General features: G+C 41.2%; 1 protein-coding gene across 1 annotated transcript in view; it reads left to right on the top strand.

The window, feature by feature from the left end:
• The window catches only part of LOC146515198 (DENN domain-containing protein 2A), a 32,106-nt gene extending 24,043 nt beyond the window's left edge, over window positions 1–8,063 (top strand). Inside the window, exons 11-20 of the mRNA XM_085165806.1 lie at window positions 202–271; window positions 560–637; window positions 1,618–1,758; window positions 1,908–2,056; window positions 3,235–3,412; window positions 3,532–3,573; window positions 3,736–3,841; window positions 5,479–5,760; window positions 6,916–7,002; window positions 7,142–8,063. Of these exons, the coding sequence (XP_085021932.1) occupies window positions 202–271; window positions 560–637; window positions 1,618–1,758; window positions 1,908–2,056; window positions 3,235–3,412; window positions 3,532–3,573; window positions 3,736–3,841; window positions 5,479–5,760; window positions 6,916–7,002; window positions 7,142–7,173 (1,165 nt within the window). The 3' untranslated portion in view covers window positions 7,174–8,063. The remainder of the gene's footprint in view (window positions 1–201; window positions 272–559; window positions 638–1,617; window positions 1,759–1,907; window positions 2,057–3,234; window positions 3,413–3,531; window positions 3,574–3,735; window positions 3,842–5,478; window positions 5,761–6,915; window positions 7,003–7,141) is intronic.
• The last annotated feature ends 10,558 nt before the right edge of the window (window positions 8,064–18,621 follow it).

The following is an 18,621-nucleotide window of genomic DNA, read 5'->3' as shown; positions in this document are numbered from 1 at the left end:
TGATTACCTGTCAGGTAGAGGTTAGGAAGTGTTGTGTGATTGTTTTCCAGAGTGACCCTGTCCCGAGGGCTCTTTGTGTTTACAAAGTAAGGTTTTGGTGGTAAAAACCTGACCCTGCGTTTTTTGTTTTTTCGTGATTTAACAGTTTTAAGATGTTTTTTATATGATTGTTTGAATTATCTTTCCCTTTTACATCCCCAGCGAGACCTTCTCATTTGTACTGACTGGTGAAGATGGAAGCAGACGTTTTGGGTATTGCCGTCGTTTACTGGTATGCTCTTAAAATGCTTCTGGTTACGGTTGCAGGTTTCTGCTAATTCAGGCTTAATAAAACTAACCCCTCATTTTAGTCTGTTTAAAGCCTTCTGCTGTTTTTTTCTCATTCCAACGTATTTCTTGAATATGGATGATTTATGTTTTTTTTCCCATGAATGTAGCTGTAAAGTTTCTGTCAAATAAAGGCTTTGGTTTGCTTCACTGCTCTAATCCTCTAGTTGTAGTTGCTTGAGCAGTCTTGTGTTATGAACCTGTCTGTCTCTTTCCTTCTGGCTGTTCACAGCCCAGTGGCAAAGGCCGAAGGCTCCCTGAAGTCTACTGTATCGTCAGCCGCCTGGGATGCTTTGACCTCTTCTCCAAGGTAGATACACAGCAGTGACTTAAGCACAGGCACAAATGTGCAAACTATACTCAGAGCCGTGACTTGCATTCAGTTACACTGCTTTGAACGGCACGTGTTAACACAAACCACCATTAAAAAGTACCACCCTCGGTGCCCAAAGAACTCCACCCACACTTTCCCCAGTCCCCTTTCCCACAGGGGCTCGTATCCATGGCTACAGTAAAGCGACACATGTGCAACGCAGCTGATGTGGTCGCTTCAGTGGAAGAGCTCCCCTGTAATGAGCCTTAGATTTATCTGCATGTTGACCTGTGTAAATGTTTTGCAGCGTACATATGCTTTAGCTAAAGTTTGATTACTAAGGACACATACATGGGCATGGAAGAATTTTCTAAATATCTTCAACATGTAGTCAATCAGCTACACACGCTTTAATTCAGCACAGATGCGTAGAGTGTGTTTGTAGAGTAGAGGAGTACACATGATTGAGTCAGGGTGTTAGCTGTTTGTTGTGTTTTAATGTGGCACCATATTCATACTGCATTATGGTCAGAATAAATGCATTTGGATAATAATATCCACTTTCCTAAAAGGAAATTAGGGATTTGAGTCTGGAACTATAGTGACAAGAAGATGAGTGGCATCAATTGATCAGGTGATCTGTGCTTGACTTTGTGTGGGCTGCTGGGCTAATGAGATGCTTGCAAATTAATTTAGAATGGAAAATTAATCAAATGCAGTTTTAACAGCTTTAAAGTCATCTTTTTTATTCTATTTTATTTTTTACTGGTGAAAGGAATTCTATAAGAATAAATAGCAGGGAGGTGAGTAAAGTTTGATTGCGGAGATGTTATTATATTTTATCTTTTAACTACATTTTGGCCCAAATATTTGAATGGTAAATTAGATCTGTATAGAGTATTGTCATTTTTTTGTAACACAATAACTACAGGTTGCTGGTGCTGAAACCAAAGTGTTCCCTTTCCTGTCTCTTACAGATTCTGGATGAAGTGGAAAAGAGGAGGGCGATCTCCCCTGCCCTGGTGCAGCCTTTCATGAGAGGCATCATGGAGGCTCCCTTCCCTGCTCCAGGAAGAACTATCACCGTCAAAAACTTCCTACCTGGCTCTGGGACAGAGGTACAAAGACATTTTTACAAAGGAGTCTCTTACCCAAATCAGCATTGTTTAAAACTATAGAAATAATCGCATTAGTAGCTTTGTAATTTGTATCTAAGCGTCTTCTTTCTTCTTTTTGTGTGCCTTACACGCCTCTTTCTTTACTGCAGGTGATAGAACTGTGCCGCCCGTCAGATTCCCGCCTGGAACACGTAGACTTTGAATGTCTCTTCTCTTCATTAAGTCTGCGTCTTCTCCTCAGAGTTTTTGCCTCCCTGCTGCTGGAGCGCAGGGTCATCTTCACTGCTGACAAACTCAGGTTGGCTCTCGTGCTGCTGGGTTCAGCCACTGTGTTATTTAGTTTGTTTGCTTCATAAATCGTTGCTGATAAGACTATTCAAGACAGGGTTGTGATGCTAAAAAGATCAGAGAGTTTGAATGATATGACACAGAGATTTCAAGTAGACAGGCAGTCTAGGGAAAAGAAGATCGCTGACCAAAGTGTGAGAGGAAGGAATGCTGTTGTGTTATACAGTCGCCTGGGGAACAATCAGTTTTTCCCTGGAAAACTGTCATGGATGCCAGACAAGAAGGAGTAAGGCTTTAAAGCATGGCTGCTGAGCTAACACCATGTGTGCAGTTTGACGTCTACAAACAAACATGGTTCCTTCAAACCTTTCACTTCATACGTCATCCACACTCATTTTAGGGTGACAGCGGGTTTGAATGGGGAACTTTTCTCAACATGCTCCACATTAATAAGTGGTTGGCAGGGGAAGTTATTTTTTGAGAAGGAGGATAGCGCCATCTTGTGGTAGGGATTTTCTTTCTATTTTAGACTTTTTTTTTACTGTGATTTTGTGTTTTCCTTTTGTTGTGAATGTCAAGGATATATTATCATATATGAACCAACATTTCTCCAGAACATGTGACTCAAAGAGCAAAAGCTATTATTATCACTGTCTGGACATTATCCATGTTTACTAGCTATGATTTCTGGGAATTCCCAACATAATAAATGGGATTAGATATGAAAATAATGTTATCTCAGTACAGGAACAGCCTACATTGTGCTTTCATATTAAAATAGTTACAGGTTCTATGTATATATTCAAATATAGAAGTGTTTTATCTAATAATACAGGGATTTGGGATTACATACTACACGGTGAATCATACTAATGTTAAATTAGTTTAAAGTTTAAATTTGACCTGAGAAACAAAATCTCCTAAAGGCGCTTTATACTATAACATAAATCGTAGGATAATAGAGAGAAAATCCAAACAATCAGACAACCCCTTATGAGTAACCAGTTGGCAACAGTGGGACAGAAAAACTCGCTTTCAACAGGAAGTAAGGTGGTTGGTGGAGGGAGGGAGGCAAGACAGAAGACAAATGATAACACTTGCCCATTTTCTGGTTTTATTGGAAGATTTATTCATCTGTTTACCAGATTATGACAATATTTTTTTTACACTTTCTTTCTCTTTCCACAGTACGTTGTCTCAGTGTTGTCATGCAGTAGTGGCTCTACTCTATCCCTTCACCTGGCAGCATACATACATCCCGGTGCTCCCACCGTCCATGTTGGATATAGTCTGCACCCCGACTCCCTTTATAGTTGGCCTCCTTTCCAGCTCTCTACCTCGACTCAAAGAGCTGCCAATAGAAGAAGTAAGACAAGGTTTTTCTTTCGTTTTTTTGTAATTTATTGCCCGTGATGCCCTTTACTCTGGGCACTTCCTATACTGAACAATAGCTTCAGGAAATAACATCATTCTCCCTCTTGTTAGGTCCTGGTGGTTGACCTCGGCAACAGCCGCTTCCTTCGACAGGTAAAAAAAAGAAAAGGAAAAAAAGAGAGAATAAAACAGAAAGAGCACAGTAAAAAATGTCACTAGTCACACAAGAGTTCCTTGTTGTGACTGTAAAAGATGTTTTGTGGAGTGGGCTGCGTGTTAAGTTTGTTTAAATTAGTTTTCTTTCCTCTTCTATAGCTGGATGATGAGGACTCTATTCTTCCACATAAGCTGCAGGCAGCTCTGGAGCATGTGCTGGACAAGAGAAGGGAGCTGGCCTGTGAGAAAGGAGATCTACCCAACGGTGACTTGTCATACTTGTTATTTCTTGCATATATAATGTGGGTTTTCGGGTTTTTTAGTGTGTAAACAGAATGTACTATGAGCAAGAAAGTTTTCACAGGACTAGCAGAACCACATTTACCAGCAGTAACTTGAAGTAAGCATCTTTAGTGTGACTTTCAGTCTCTTGGGGAGGAATTTTGGCCACTGTCCTCTTCAGTGTTGCTTCATTTCATGGAGGTTTGCGGGCATTTGTTTATGTACAGCTCTCTTAGGTCCCGCCACTGCACATCACTCAGGTTGAGGTCTGGACTTTGACTGGACCATTGCAACCTCTTAATTCTTTTCTTTGTCAGACATCCTGTTGTAGATTTGCTGCTGTGCTTGGGATTATTGGCCTCAGTTTCTGCCAAGCTTTAGTTGTCAGACCGCTGGCTGTGCATTTGACTTTACAATACTTAATAACTTCCACCACCATGTTTGACAGTTGGTATGAGGTGTTTGTCTTGATATACTGTGTTTGGTTTTTATCAAACATGGTGCTGTGTGTTATAACCAAACATGGTGAAAACACGCTCTTGTCTGTCCAATAGACATTGTTCCAGGAGTGTTGTGGGTTGTTCAGGTGCAGCTTTGCAAATCAAAACTCTGCCATCATTTTCCTTTTAGAGAGGAGAGACCGTCTTCTGGCAACCCTTCCAAACAAGCCATACTTGTTCAATCTTCTAATTGTACTGTCATGAACTTTAACATGCAACATGCTAAATGAGGCCTGAAGAGTCTGAGATGTAGCTCTTAGTCTTTTGGCAGCTTCTCTGAGAACAACATGGTCTGAGGTGAATTTGCTGGGGTGTCCACTCTTGCCAAAACTTGTGCTTTTATAGAGGTGCTCACAAGAGTGCATTTGATTAGTAACTCTTGGCTACTACTTAATGTCTTAATTCTTATGAAAGCAGTAAGGGTGCATCTAAGTACTGCATAAAGTCCTGTGGAAACTTTCTTTTTTACATTAATTGCCACTGCCTTCTTTTTAGTGATATTAGTCTGCACAAATCTCTGGTTTAGAAAGCTTTGAAGTGTTTTCATTACCAGTCATATCTTCCTGGGTTTCATGTAATGAATATTATGTACCACAGCTCTAATGTTCATTGCCAGCTGTTTTCCAATGAAATATATTAGGTATGTACAAAACACCTACAACAATTTGTGGAACTTTTGGGAACTTTTCCAAGAGAACATTCCCATCTTTTCCCCTAAATTTTTTAATATGACTGGACAGCTTCATTCCAGTATTCAAGTTTTTCCTCCTTAATAATTCACCTTTAGCAATAAAGGGTCCTTGAAGTATGACGAAATTCAAAGTAGAAATGTTGTGGTTAAAAATACAAAACCATAAATGTGGTGTAACTCTGCATAAATCTCATGTTCTTTGTGGTCGCAAAACCTTTCCAACAGAGTTCACTCCAACACTGCTGGAACATTCAGTCTAACCAAAGTCTGTTTCTCAAACTAGATCAAGATCTAGATCAGTGTCAATACTTTGAAGTAGTCTGTGTGAAACAACCTTGTATGTCTTCTGATGTGTAGCAGTTTTTTGTTGTAATTGTTTTTGGGGGTGGCTAATTTTTACCCCTCTTCTCCAATGCTTTTCTCTGCCAGACTCTAGCTCGCTGAGCACAGTGGTGTCGGAGGCTTTTGTTCGTTTCTTCGTGGAGATGGTGGGCCACTACTCCCTCTTCATGGGTGGAACAGAGCGGGAGGAGGAGTCTGTCTCCTCCACCACCTTGCCCAGCCCCACTTCTTCCTCATCCTTTCAGCGTGAGGCCTTTCGCAAAGCAGTCACTTCCAAGAGTTTGAGAAGGTTTCTGGAGGTGTTCATGGAGACTCAGATGTTCACCGGCTTCATCCAGGAGAGAGATCTGCGCAGGCAAGGCCTCAGAGGTAATAAGCTATGAGCAATGTTAGTGCACTTTAACATTGTTAAAGTGTATCTGCTCCTTTGTGCAAGTAGGAACAGGATGAGCACTGCCAGAGCTACAAGATAACCTAGGCTACTCCACTGGTATGAATATCTCTGCCTAAACAATCAGAAACAGAGTTCATGAGGATGGCCTGAGGGCTTGATGTCCTGTAGTCTGCTCTTTGCTCGCTGCCCGACTGTCATTTGTTGTAGAGTACCAGAACTGGCAGGTCCTGTGCCCTGTGCTTTCCACAGATGAGCACATGTGACTGATATGAAAGGGTCTGGAGAAGCTGTGGAGAATGTTATGCTGCTGTAACGTCATTCAGCATGACCGGTTTGGTGTGGGTCATTGACGATCTGGGGGGGGGGGTGTATCCATGTAGAGTTCTAGAGTCTAGGAACAGCAACGTATCTGCCATTATGTATCAGGATAAAATCCTTGGACGTATTGTCAGTCTCTACGCCGGTCCTGGACAATGCCCAGCCTCATGTGACAAGAGTATGTGGTTAGTTCTTGGAGGATGAAGGAATTGATACCATGGACTGACGCTCGCCTGACCTAAGTCCAAAAGAACACCACCAGGTTGCACTTCAGACTGTCCAAAAGTAATGCCCCAGTCCATATCTGCGAGGCAGTCCCCCAGGACACCATTTGTCATCTGATTAGGAGCATGCCCTAACATTGTCAGGCATGAATACAAGCACATGTGTGCCATACATACTGCTGAGTACCATTTTGAGACTGCAATGAAATTTCAGCAAAATGGACTAGTCTGCTACATCATTTTTACACTTTTATTTGCAGGGTGTCTTTGAATTCATTTCCATCAAAGGATGTGGGGATGTTAGGAGTGAAAGGCATGATTTCATTCATACCCCATCATTCGGCCCATATTCATACAGATATCCAGCAGTTAGGTTTTTTTATTGAGATCTAAAGTGTTGCTTTTTTGAGCAACGATATTATGCGATGTGATATTATGCGTTTTTTGGCCAAAAAATTAAGAAAATGAGAAGTATCAGAAACATTTCAGTGCACCGATGATTCTGACTTTGCTCTGACTTCAGTGTGAACTTGTAGTTACATTTTGTATACCACAGCACATTTGACGAGTTCTTTTTTTCCCCTCCAGGTCTCTTTGAGGTGAGAGCACAAGAATATTTGGACTCACTGCCTGGGAGTGAGCAAAGAGGGGTCAACAAGTTCCTGAAGGGCCTAGGTGAGAGTCTCTGCACAGCCTCAGGCAGTCAGCTTATCAGCTGATCAATTCATCATCTGTAAAATCCTCCAGTTTTTCTTTATGGAAACATGCTCTTTGTCTCAAATGTGTCTTCATGTAGATATGTTGCTTTTTCCAGGAAACAAGATGAAATTCCTTTCCAAGAAATGAGACTCGGAGTCATTGCTGAAAGCAGAACTAAAAGGAGGTGCAGTCCCTGGATACAGAGCATGCACAGATGGAGATGTGTCTTTGGGTTACAACAAATGAAGACCCCTGAATGGAACTGGACTCATATGTAGTGCTCAGCATGAAGAGCTGGTTTAGCTCTCAGCTTCGTCGCCGACGATTCTGTCAGTGTTGAATGGGGTTTACTTAGCGTGCTCCAAAACTCCCCACAAACACAGTAAAGCAACAGTGTCTGGTCTTACAGTCTAAATGTTTTACAGATTACACTAATCTCCTACAGTGTATTACAGTATAACACAGTGTAAATGTCTTAGGAACAGTGTTCTCATCACTAGCTTCAACTGTAAACCTGTAAGGAGGAGTGTCCCTTAAGATCCAGTTTTGTATAATATTGTCCTATACATTCCACGTATTTTCTATAGGAACTTCTATAAATGCAATAGTACAACTTCTTTGTCAACAGGAGGCTGTTAAGTTAATTTATATTGCTTTTTTGTTTTTTTAGACCAACTTAATCTCTTGTTTTAATTTCTTTTAAATGAGTCCAAAGGAATCTCCTGTAGTTTCTAATACACTTTATTTAACAGAGTCTAGACTGTTTGTAGACCACTTGGGATTGTTGGGTATACGTGCCACTGTTTTAATTAAATGTACTGTTGATGGACGCTATTGTACCGATAAACACGTACTGATCAAAAGGAAATCAATGTGAATATGCCTGTCAGTAAAGGATGTGGGCCTCAGCTGATGAATTGTGTTTGTCTTAGGCCAATTAGTATCAGTATGTTTCACAAAAACAACTAAGGTTGCCTTAATATGATCGAACATACAATGAAACTTCATAAATAAAGTGATTTGATTTAGACAAACGACTCCTGTTCTTCAAATCCCCTTCCTGTGTTTTGGCAGCTTTACTCAATTAATCCATCATTTTCTGTTTATATTATCACTTTTTTGAAGACATAAAGTTATGAAGTGGTTTCAGTCTCCACTGACTAGCCAACAAACCAGTGTAATTTCTAAGAGGTTTCATATTCAGACTTTTCTTTACATTATAGAAACTTATATATACACACAGGATGCTATCTAAGAATTTGGCAGGAGCCAATGCATGAGCAAGAAACTTAGCCAGTCTTCTAGATCTATGCGGTTTTTAAAAGTTAAACACAGATGCTATAAAACTGACAATATGAAGATCAATATGAAGATCTGTTTATCTCTCTCTTTCTCATATATGTATATCTATCTATCTATATACATATACATATATATGTATACATATATATATATAGAAATATATCCAAGAAAGGATCTCCAGTATGAAGTGTTGGACAGCATCAGGCCTCCACATGGTTCACGCCTACTGGCTGAAGAAGTTGACTGCACTCCACGATAGTCTGGCAGTACCAAAGAACCAGCTGCTAGTCGATGAGAGACACCCAGAATGGCTAACCAAAGGCCGGACAGTCCTGATCCCCACGGACCCCCAGAAGGGACCAGTCCCATCCAACTACCGGTCAATAACCTGCCCAAGTGCCACAAGCTCCTGTCAGGCATCATAGCGGTAAGATGAATGGGGCACAATACATGAGAAGGGCCCAGAAAGGAATTGGCGAGAATACCAGAGGTGCAAAACACTAGCTACTGGTAGACCAAGCAGTCAGCTGAGACTGCAAGACTAGGCTGACCAAGCTGTGCACTGCCTGGATTGATTACAACAAGGCCTATGACTCGATGCCCCACACCTGGATCCTGGAATGCCTATACAAGATCAACAGGACCCTAAGAGCTTTCTCAAGAAGCCCATTGAGTTCCTGAGAACTCAACATAACAGCAGGGTGCAAGATGCTAGCAGGCAGGGCATACATGGAACACCATAACCAAGTGGCCGGCATGTGTATACAGAAACATCTTTGCCATCTATGGCCTGGAAGTCCCTAGGTCAAAATGTAAGATGCCCCCTAGGGTGGTTAAGAATGACCAAGTTAAGATCCTGTGGGACTTCCAGATACAGACAAACAAAATGGTGATGGCCAACCAACTGGACATAGTAGTGGTAGACAAGCAGAGGAAGATGGCCGTAGTGATAGACATAGCGATACGAAATGACAGCAACGTCTGAAAGAAGGAACATGAGAAGCTGGAGAAGTACCAAGGGTCAGAGAAGAGCTCGAGAAGATGTGGAGTGTGAAGGTAACAGTAGTCCCAGTGGTAATCGGAGCATTCGGTGCAGTCACTCCCAAGCTAGGCGAGTGGCTCCAGCAGATCTCAGAAACAAATCCGAGATCTCTGTCCAAAAGAGCACAGTCCTTGGAACAGCTAAGATACAGTGCAGGACCCTCAAGCTCCCAGGCCTCTATTAGAGGACCCAAGCTTGAAGGATAGACCGCCCACAGGGGCGAAAGGGGAATTAAAAAAAAAAAAGTTTCAAAATCCTGTGTAACCTTGTTTTGAAGTTATTGCATTTACAAGATTTTCAGAAAACAACCTCTCACCTTGACCTTGACATCACTGAGATTCAAGATTTTTAGTAGATACACCTACAGTATCGATTTAGAGCTCCTACGTTGCTTCATTCTCAAGTTAACCTATTTGCAAACTTGGGTGTCCATGTCACCCACCAACAGCCTTTTACAGCTGAGGGGTGAAAAGGTTTTTATTTGAGGAAAAATGCTTCTTTGGTGTCACTCTATTTGGCTGCTCTATTACAGCATGACATAAACTGTACAGCTGTGTGGTTCTTTCGGGTGACACAAAATGTTATCTAGAGCCGTCACTGATCTGTGGTGCTGAAGCAGAGCTTTGGACATCTTAAAATAGAAGCTCAAAATACTGAGAGGACAGCATTATATGGCTTTTATCACCAACATCACACATGTTTTTTTATTGTTGTTGTTAATGTTTGAAACAAAAATTACATTGCGCCTAATTTGACATTGCCTCTGCTTTCTGTGTACTTATACATAACCAGGACATCACCAAGAGTGAACTCTTCCTGTATTAACAAGTGCTGCTTGTCCAAATGAACATGACTGTGAGTCTTAAAAACAGTACGGCTAGAATAAACCCCAGGTTACAACCTTTAGAGAAAACTGTGATGTCTTTCCAGTGAACGAACACATCGCACCACCCAGAATGTCCAGCAGGGGGCTCTGTTACCCAGTTCACGTTATTCCGCATATGTAGCCTTGGAAGAGTCCAAAGTTCAGAATTACATCTCAGACAATTATGCCTCCAGGCCTTTAATGACTTGCACAATATACCCGAGTCTAACAATATTATCGCCTTTTGGTCTGATCATGTGACATAATAAACAAACTAGAGCTGAAAAGCAAAAGGTTACAAGTTATATGGGGAGGAAAAACTTTTGGAAAAATACATAGCCATCTTGGATAGACATTAATATGGGCAATTTATTTTTAAAGGCATATTTAATATTGTTTCTTTAGTATAATAAGACATAAGGCCTGGAGAGTATATATTTAATAGCAGCGCTTAAGGTAGCTTTATCTGTTCAGGTGTATCACAAGTGATAGAAATACGGTGGATAAAGTATAAGCACTTATTATTCAACAAGTCAAAGTGCAATAGTGATTCTTTATAGTAGGCAAAAAAATGTTGAGCCCCTATAGTATGGATCTGAAATAATACATTTGTGGCAACAGTCGTTCATTGTACCTGATATAAAGCTTAATAAAATTTGAAGAATTAAACCAGTGATTTCAGTTACAGCGGAATCCAGTGTCCATAAATGGTGTGTTTGTACACCCATTTTCAGTGTTCATGAAGAAGTTGAGTGCTATAATATTGTGTATCCTTTCTGTTTTAGTTCTTTTTAAATTATTCTTCTTAATGTCATGTTCTTCCACCTTTCCTCTCCTTTCTGAGCCCTCCTCCCTCCTCTTCCTCTCCCCCTTTTCGTCATTACGTGTTGGCCGGTCAGACCTCCTCGCGCCCTCCCCTCCTCTGTCTCCCCCCCTCCTCCTTCCCTCCCTGGGTCTTTTTCTCTGGCTTTTTCCAGGCTTCATGTCATACCACGGCTAATTCCTGAAATTCCTGCCCTCCTCTCGCTTCAAACAAGCGGCTTCAGGAAGGAGACGAGGCAGCAGAAAACAAACAAAGAACAGGGAGGGGAAAAAATAAGAAGAAAAACCCCTACGGACTCCTTATTTTAATTTATTAAAAAAAAAAAAATCATAATAATAAAATAAAATACTACTCAACCTGCCCGCCTGCCTGCCTGCCGGACTGCTAACAGGAGTTTGACCAGGTAAGCCGGTGCAAATGTTTCAGTTTTCTGAGTGTTGAGCGCTGTTCAGGTTTCAGTTGCGGGGTCTGTCGGAGTGAAACTTTCAGTTTGTTGAACAATGTGGATGTGAAGTCAGTTGTTTGAGCGCCTTCTCTCTGAATCAGCTCACACTCGCTGACGGAGATAACATTCCATAAATTACTCGCATTTCTTCGCTGGAATTCCTGCATTTTTCTCCCTTTTTTTAATTCCAGCGGTGGAGTAAGTGAGCTCTGACTTCCTGTGCTTTAGCCGGAACCTTTCTCCTTCTCTCTCTCTTTCTTTTGTTTTTTTGAGGGAATAACGTCAGGGCTGTGCGGTCAAACATTAGCGCCCGTCTGGGTAAAGTTTTACTCCGGGATCATTCAAACAGTGTATTTATTAACCCGCAGGATTAATTAAGTTTTCTGCCCCTCCACCACTCCCCTCCTTTTCTTCTCAACAAGTGTGAGTAGTGTGTAAGTGTTTTGACAGGGTAGTGTCTTCTCAGTCTGCTATTGATTGAATTGTATTTAAGTGTGATTAAAAGCTGGGATAAATGATGTCATCAGTGGGACGATTAGGTAGAACTTCAAGTAGAGTAGTACTAGCAAAATAAAAAAAAATGCTTTGTGTCTTTTTAAACTATAATTTATTATGTCATGAACTGTGGGACTCCCGATGGTTTTTTTTATTTTTATTTTATTTTTTATTATTATTTATACTGCCAATACGTTATTTTATTTATTTATTTATTTTGAATACCGGTGTTGTGCAAAAAAAGTGATCAACTGTCAAAAGTCATTTCCGATGTTTGTTTGTGTGTGTGTGTGTGTGTGTGTGTGTGTGTGTGTGTGTGTGTTTTAATGTAATTTTTAAATATCTACCAAATTGAATGTAGTCAGGATAAAGAAATGACATGTCTCGTTGGTATCTTTATGACTCTGCTTTATTGTAACTGCACTGTAATCAGTGCAGTCTTTTTTGGTTCTTTAAATGTCCCACAGAACTGTGATGTTGTATTTTTTGCAGTCTCTGCCTTCCTCTTGGCCAGATCTCTTTAAAAAAAAAAGACATTTTAATGTTCTTTTTGGCTAAAACGACTTGATATCATTCATTAGAGATATGGGGTTGTTTTTTTTGTTTTTTGTTTTTTACTTTTTGGCACATATGTAGGAGGTAAGATGGAGCTGTCATTTGCTTTTTAGTGTATGTCCACTTAATAGTTGTAGTCATGCTTTAGGGTGTAATGTAATCATCATAGTCTAGCACACTGAAGAGGAGTTGAGTTCAGCTTTTAACAGTTGTGTAAATCATTACACGACTTGTTGTCATACTCTTTATTTTCAAAGAAGCTGTACCTGGAAAAAATAAATAAATAAATGGAAATAAACAAGCAGAGAAGAAGCCCTGCGTATTTGCACTTGAGCAAAATCCAAAAATACAATGTAATTAGTTGCTGTACACTGCTGTCAATGCACACATACTCCTCAGCTTTTAGTGGTGGTAGTAATGAAGTTTAAAATAGGTATGCAGTTCTACTTTATGTGTGTATTTGATTTGGCAGCTCAAAGTTTTGCAGATTATGACAAATTGGTGTGATGTGAATCACAAAAAACAGCATGTAGTGTGGTAAACCTCTTAGAGTTAGAAAGCACCAGCTACAACTGTCTGCACTCATCAACGCACTCATCAACGCACTATATTGTCTAAATTCTCGTTACACTGTAACGCATCAGCAGCGGTGTATCAGTCAATGCAAGATGTAAATGTGGTTTGGATAGGAGGCCTTCATGCTTATGCTGGATTATAGATTCTGGATCATGTTTATTTTTGTAATACCCACAGTGACATGGGAATCTGTGGAACTGCTAGAAATGAAATACAAGAAAAGAAAATCTACACAAAGCAATTTTATAGTATATAAGTCTCTATTAATAGGTGAGCTGTGAAAATGATCTTTTTAGAAAAATAAAACTAGTTTGCAAAGCTTTTGATGTTTTCAGTTAAGTGTGTGTGTGTGTGTGTGTGTACAGTGTGTACAGTGGCTGGGGCAATTGCATTTAAGCAGCTTTGCTTCAAAGCGAAAAGAAAAAAAAGTATTTCATATTATTATTTTTGTCTCAATTTCTGATTTTATCTTTACTGCTGTGTCCATTTTGGATCATCTAGATGAATACCTGTCATGTCCCTTAGGTCAGGCTGCTAAACACACGAAAAGGTCCTATCAAGACTTGATGTTTGATTAGTTTGTCTGTTAGTTTGTCTGTTCTGGGCTACTGTAGAAACATGGTGGTATCTACCATGGATCGATTCCCTGGCTACTCTGAAGTGCATGTCGAAGTATCCTTGGGCAGGATACTGAACCCTGAGTTGCACCTGATGAATCCATCATCAGTGTGTGTGAGTGTTACACAAAGCAGTTATAAAAAATGCATGAATGTGTGTGTCATTGAGTGAATGAGGTTTGTAGTGAAAGTTTTGAGTAGAAAAGCGCGGCCCATTCACTCACTGCTTCGCAAAGGAGAACAGAACTAATAGAACCAAAGCAGTTCCTATTTTCAGGTATTAATACACAAAGCAAAGCATGCTTATAAATACTTTATTCCTTTCCTCCTGCATATCCACCAAAATCCTACACACCTGATCTTTAAAACAACAAACATATTCAGATTTCAACCTTATGTGTGTATTATAGACTTTTCATTGTTCAATATATTTTAATACATACATCGTGTGTGTGTGTGTTATGGTGTTTGTAGGTCAGCCGAGTGAGTATATTTTTCAGAGGAGCAACAGGTGTGAAGGAGCAAGAGTGACTGTGATGGAAGGGGAAAAATCGCACCTGCCAGAGCCTCCTCTGAAGAGTCTGGCAGCTAGAGGAGATGGCCTTTCTGTTTTCAAGGCTTTGGGTTCACTCTTGTCCCAGACACATGAATTATAATGTAATCTGAACTCTAAGGTTGCTTTGTTCACACTGGAGTAGCATTTGTGTGCGTGTAGGTGGATGTGGCTGGGCCTAGAGGTGGATGTGTTTGTGTGTTTGTGTGGGTGAATGAGTGGAACGAGAGGGGAGGTTAAAAAAGGTGTGTGATCACAAAGAGAAATATGTGCGCTTTCATCCTTGTTTGGGAATCATTGTGTGTTTGTGTGTGCATAGCTGCCCTGAGACAGGTCCTCTCCACAGTGGAGGAGTTTCTTTTTTTTTTTTTCCTGTACTCATCCCACATAGCGATCATTCCTCCTCCGCTTGCACGAGAAAAACGAATAATGCCTCAGATATGAGCCTTGTAGAACAAAGACTTTTTGCACAGCCCTCCCCTCCTTTTCTGCTAACGCTGCTGAGCACCCGTAGCACTGTGCAGTGTGTGTCTGTGTTGTCTATTGATTCCAGCCAGTCTGATAAATCTTTACATTTGGATTATCTGGGATTCATATGAAAGACCTCAGCACTTTTCCCCAGTGGCATGTAGAAAGGGCAGAAGTTAAGTCTTGAGGAGCGTTAACTGTGGGATTCTGTATTATAATAGCAAATTAACAAAAGAAGGAAAAGTCTGTACCAGCCCTCATCATGTTCAAGCAGTTACGGAAGCATTTACACCTTGTACTGTTGAGAACAAATACTCCACTAACTTTTGGCAGCTTAACATACCGCATGTTATTAGTGTTAATAGTTTGTTGTCATTACCTGCTTATCAGCCCAGCATTTGGAGCCCCCTGTTTTACTTAGTTTAAACCCACCATGACTGATTTTATTTGCACAGCTTCCTGTCGCCACAAGTCTATAAGACTCTTGATTGATGCTGAGAATTTAGAGCAGCCTGCTGCAGGTGAACGCTACATCTGTCTGCCAGCAGTGAGACCAAATGATCTTAGAGGAGTTGTGGACTGTGCAACCAGGCAGAGCTGTCAGATGATCATTTTCACTTTAAGTGCTAATCTGTCAACTGATCAATATATCGACAGGATGATTGTGAAAACAACCTTTGGCTGCTGCCTGTGATGTGTAAATATACTGTGAGGGGTTTACATTGCCATATCAAAGTCGTCCTTTTATGTCTAATATGCAAAATATGCAAAAGCCACTGTGTTTGTTTAGTGTGTGGAGCTCGGAGACTCCCGCTGGGGCAGCCCAGTGGGACTCGGTGCCAGAGAACACGTGCTCTCAGCAAAAACCTAACAAAACAAACCTGTTTGCAGCCAGAGGCTCTCACTGACACTTTATTTCTATCACGTAGCCTGATCCCATACTACCAGAATGTTTCCTGCCTGTCTTTACATTCCCGGCCCGATTATTGGAGATTGTGACCATTTCAGCACAACGCACACACTCGCACACAGACACACTCTGTGAGTGTAGCAAGTACTGTGACTTCTGGATATCTACACAGTATCTGTCTCAGTCTCTGTGTCCCTGTGTGGCCTCATGCTCACAGTAACACTGCTAATAGGTGAAAATTGTTTCCATCTGAAGAAGATAAAACCGCTAAGATGAAGCTCGGGGTGCAATTAAAATAATCAGGACATTACCAAAGTCATCAGCAGTGTCTGTCAGTACAGTGTTTCCAATAACTAGTGTGAAATTTCCATCTGAGCCAAAGTGTTGAACTGCACAGCTGATTGACGTTGTTTATAAAAAGCCGCCCTGCTTGCCCACCTGGCTGGCTCTGGTCCAGAACAACCTGAGGCTCATCTACCTGCAGCTTCTTGTTCCTCATGTTTTACAATATGTGTCAGTATGTGTGTCAGAGGGAAGGTTTCATTGTTTCTCTGTATGTGTGCCTCAGCCTTGCATACGACCCTGCTCTGATAAAGTCTTTGTTAGCGTTTTAACTTGTGTATGTGTGGGCATATTTTGGTTTTTGTGTGTCCCAAGTGTGTTTTTTTTCCCCCTCTGTCTCACAAGGTTTAACCATGACCGGGTTTGCTTAGTTGGTCAGTGTGTACAGTTGTGTAAAGGAGTCAGGGCAGCCAAGGGGTTACGTGGCCCCTTGACCACAGCACCAGCTGGGGGATTATCCTGTTGAGCAGATCCAGGGTAGAGGGGCCATGCTGGGGCTGGTCTGGAGGCATGAGGGAGGGGAGAGGGCTGTTTTAAGGCATGGCTTAGGTTAATTAACCTCCTGGATGCTTCGAGAGAGGCACAGAGCTCCACACTAATGGTTTATGGCCCCCACAGTTCTCACTTTGACATGCAGTGACCCTGAACTGGAGTTGTGTTTAGTTTAAAATCATGTCCATAAACAATAGAAATGTCACACTGGGATTATATCTGTCAGTTTCAGAAAGTTTAGTTTTATCACAACTTTAGCAAAGCCATTAGCTCTTGACTAGCTGGTCAGCTTGTGATCGAGATTACAGCTTACATAAGCTTTTTAACTCGTTTGAATTATGTGAGGGATTTAATTCAGAAAACGTAGGTTGGATAAGGCTGGAGGATCGTTTAAGCGAGCCATGTTATGTGACTTGGTTTCCTAGTTTTCTTCTTAATGCCAATAGCTCTGTTAAAATCTGTGGATAAACTATCGCCACTCCGTTACACCGCACATGTCACACAGATGCTTGGCTAGGCTGAGTATTTTTTAAGCATACGTTATAAAAGCAGTGCCACTTTGACCTTCACAGCGTCACAAGAGAAGATCTGTTAACTAGTTGATTATGAACAATGTCACACTTTGAGTGCAGGGTCAGGTCAGATTTTTTTCCTCGAGGGTTATCTAGAGTTCAAAGGTTTGACTCCTGTTTACAAATGAATCATCACCTGGACACACGGCGAGTGCGTTATGCATTTTATTAATGATTAAATCTTTAAAATGGGAATTCTCGCAATTTATAGAGATGAAACCATGAAACCTTATCCAATGGACGGTTTCTGTAACTGCTTCAAATGCTTCTTTCACAAACCCTAATCCTGAGTAGAACCGTTTTCCTGAATCCTTTTTATATTTTAAACGTCAGAATTAAACACTGAGAAGAATTGCTCAGTTTGTGTATGGACAGTCTGCTCCCTTAGTAAATATGGCATACTGCTTTTAGTGTTTTCTGACTTTTTGCTTTTCATGTGTTGGAGTTTGTGTGGGTTCAAGTTGTTTTTAAAATCTATATCCGTTGTTGTTTGTACACATGTAAGTTCATGTGCGTGTAAGAAACAGAAATTGATGGGGCCGAATGGCTGACTGGCCGGACGCCTTGCAGGAAGCTTTGTGGAACATCGGGGGGCTCAGAGGAAGTGCAGGGGTGGTGAGAGCAGAGGGTGGGGGATGGCTGGAGAGTCTTACTCACTCCCCAGATCTCTTGCCAATCACAGCCTTTTTCGTTTGAGATCCTTGTACTCTCTCAACACACATTCAGGTTTGGCGTTATAACTGACGTAATGGTCGCCGCTTTTCTCATTGCTGCCCTAAATGGCCATGGAGAGCACCGGCAGGAAAAAAGTCAGTGACACAAGCCCCTGTTTGTATTGACTCATGAGTGCGGAGCTCTTTCTTCACCGCGTCCTACTATTGTGGCCGTTCTCCCGTTTTTCTCCTCCTTCTCCATTTGTCAAGAGGAAGCAGTGGAGCCGACAACTGTCTCATTCTCCCCTCCCAAATATACATAAGGGCTGTGTGCATATCCTAAAGAAACTGGTGCGTAGGGAAAACAGGATGTGAATCTGCTGCGACTCAAACATCCCTACACTGTCACCCTTCCCTCTGGATTTCAGCACTGTTTAGAAGTTTGTTTGTGGCCCCCCCCCCCCCCCCCCCCCCGTCGCAAACAGTCACAGGAATGCATAAGTTAATCGTTTTAATAACTCATCTTGTTGTTACAACACTCTTACACCCCAAACAATGCATAAACACATTGATTAGGACCTCAGCTGAGGATTTTAATAACACAGTCACTTATAGCGCTGATGAAGAAATGGACAATCCTTAAAAAAGCCCCATGGCTTTAATATCCTGCTGTGATTCCACTTGGCATGTGGGTCTAAGTGTGTCTGAGGATGCAACTTGTAACGTGACGCAACTTTAGTGTGTCTTCTCATTTGTCACACCCCTCATCTCCTCCAACACCACATGCCCTCCGTTATTTGTTTTCATATTGGCATTAAACTTATTATTAATCTTTTTTTTCCCCAGTGTGGGTTAGCAGATGTTGAGCTGATGTGATCTAATAAT

The sequence above is a fragment of the Neolamprologus multifasciatus genome, chromosome 7 (assembly GCF_963576455.1).
Source record: "Neolamprologus multifasciatus chromosome 7, fNeoMul1.2, whole genome shotgun sequence".
NCBI lineage: Eukaryota > Metazoa > Chordata > Actinopteri > Cichliformes > Cichlidae > Neolamprologus > Neolamprologus multifasciatus.
This window is presented reverse-complemented; position numbering and strand designations above follow the sequence as displayed.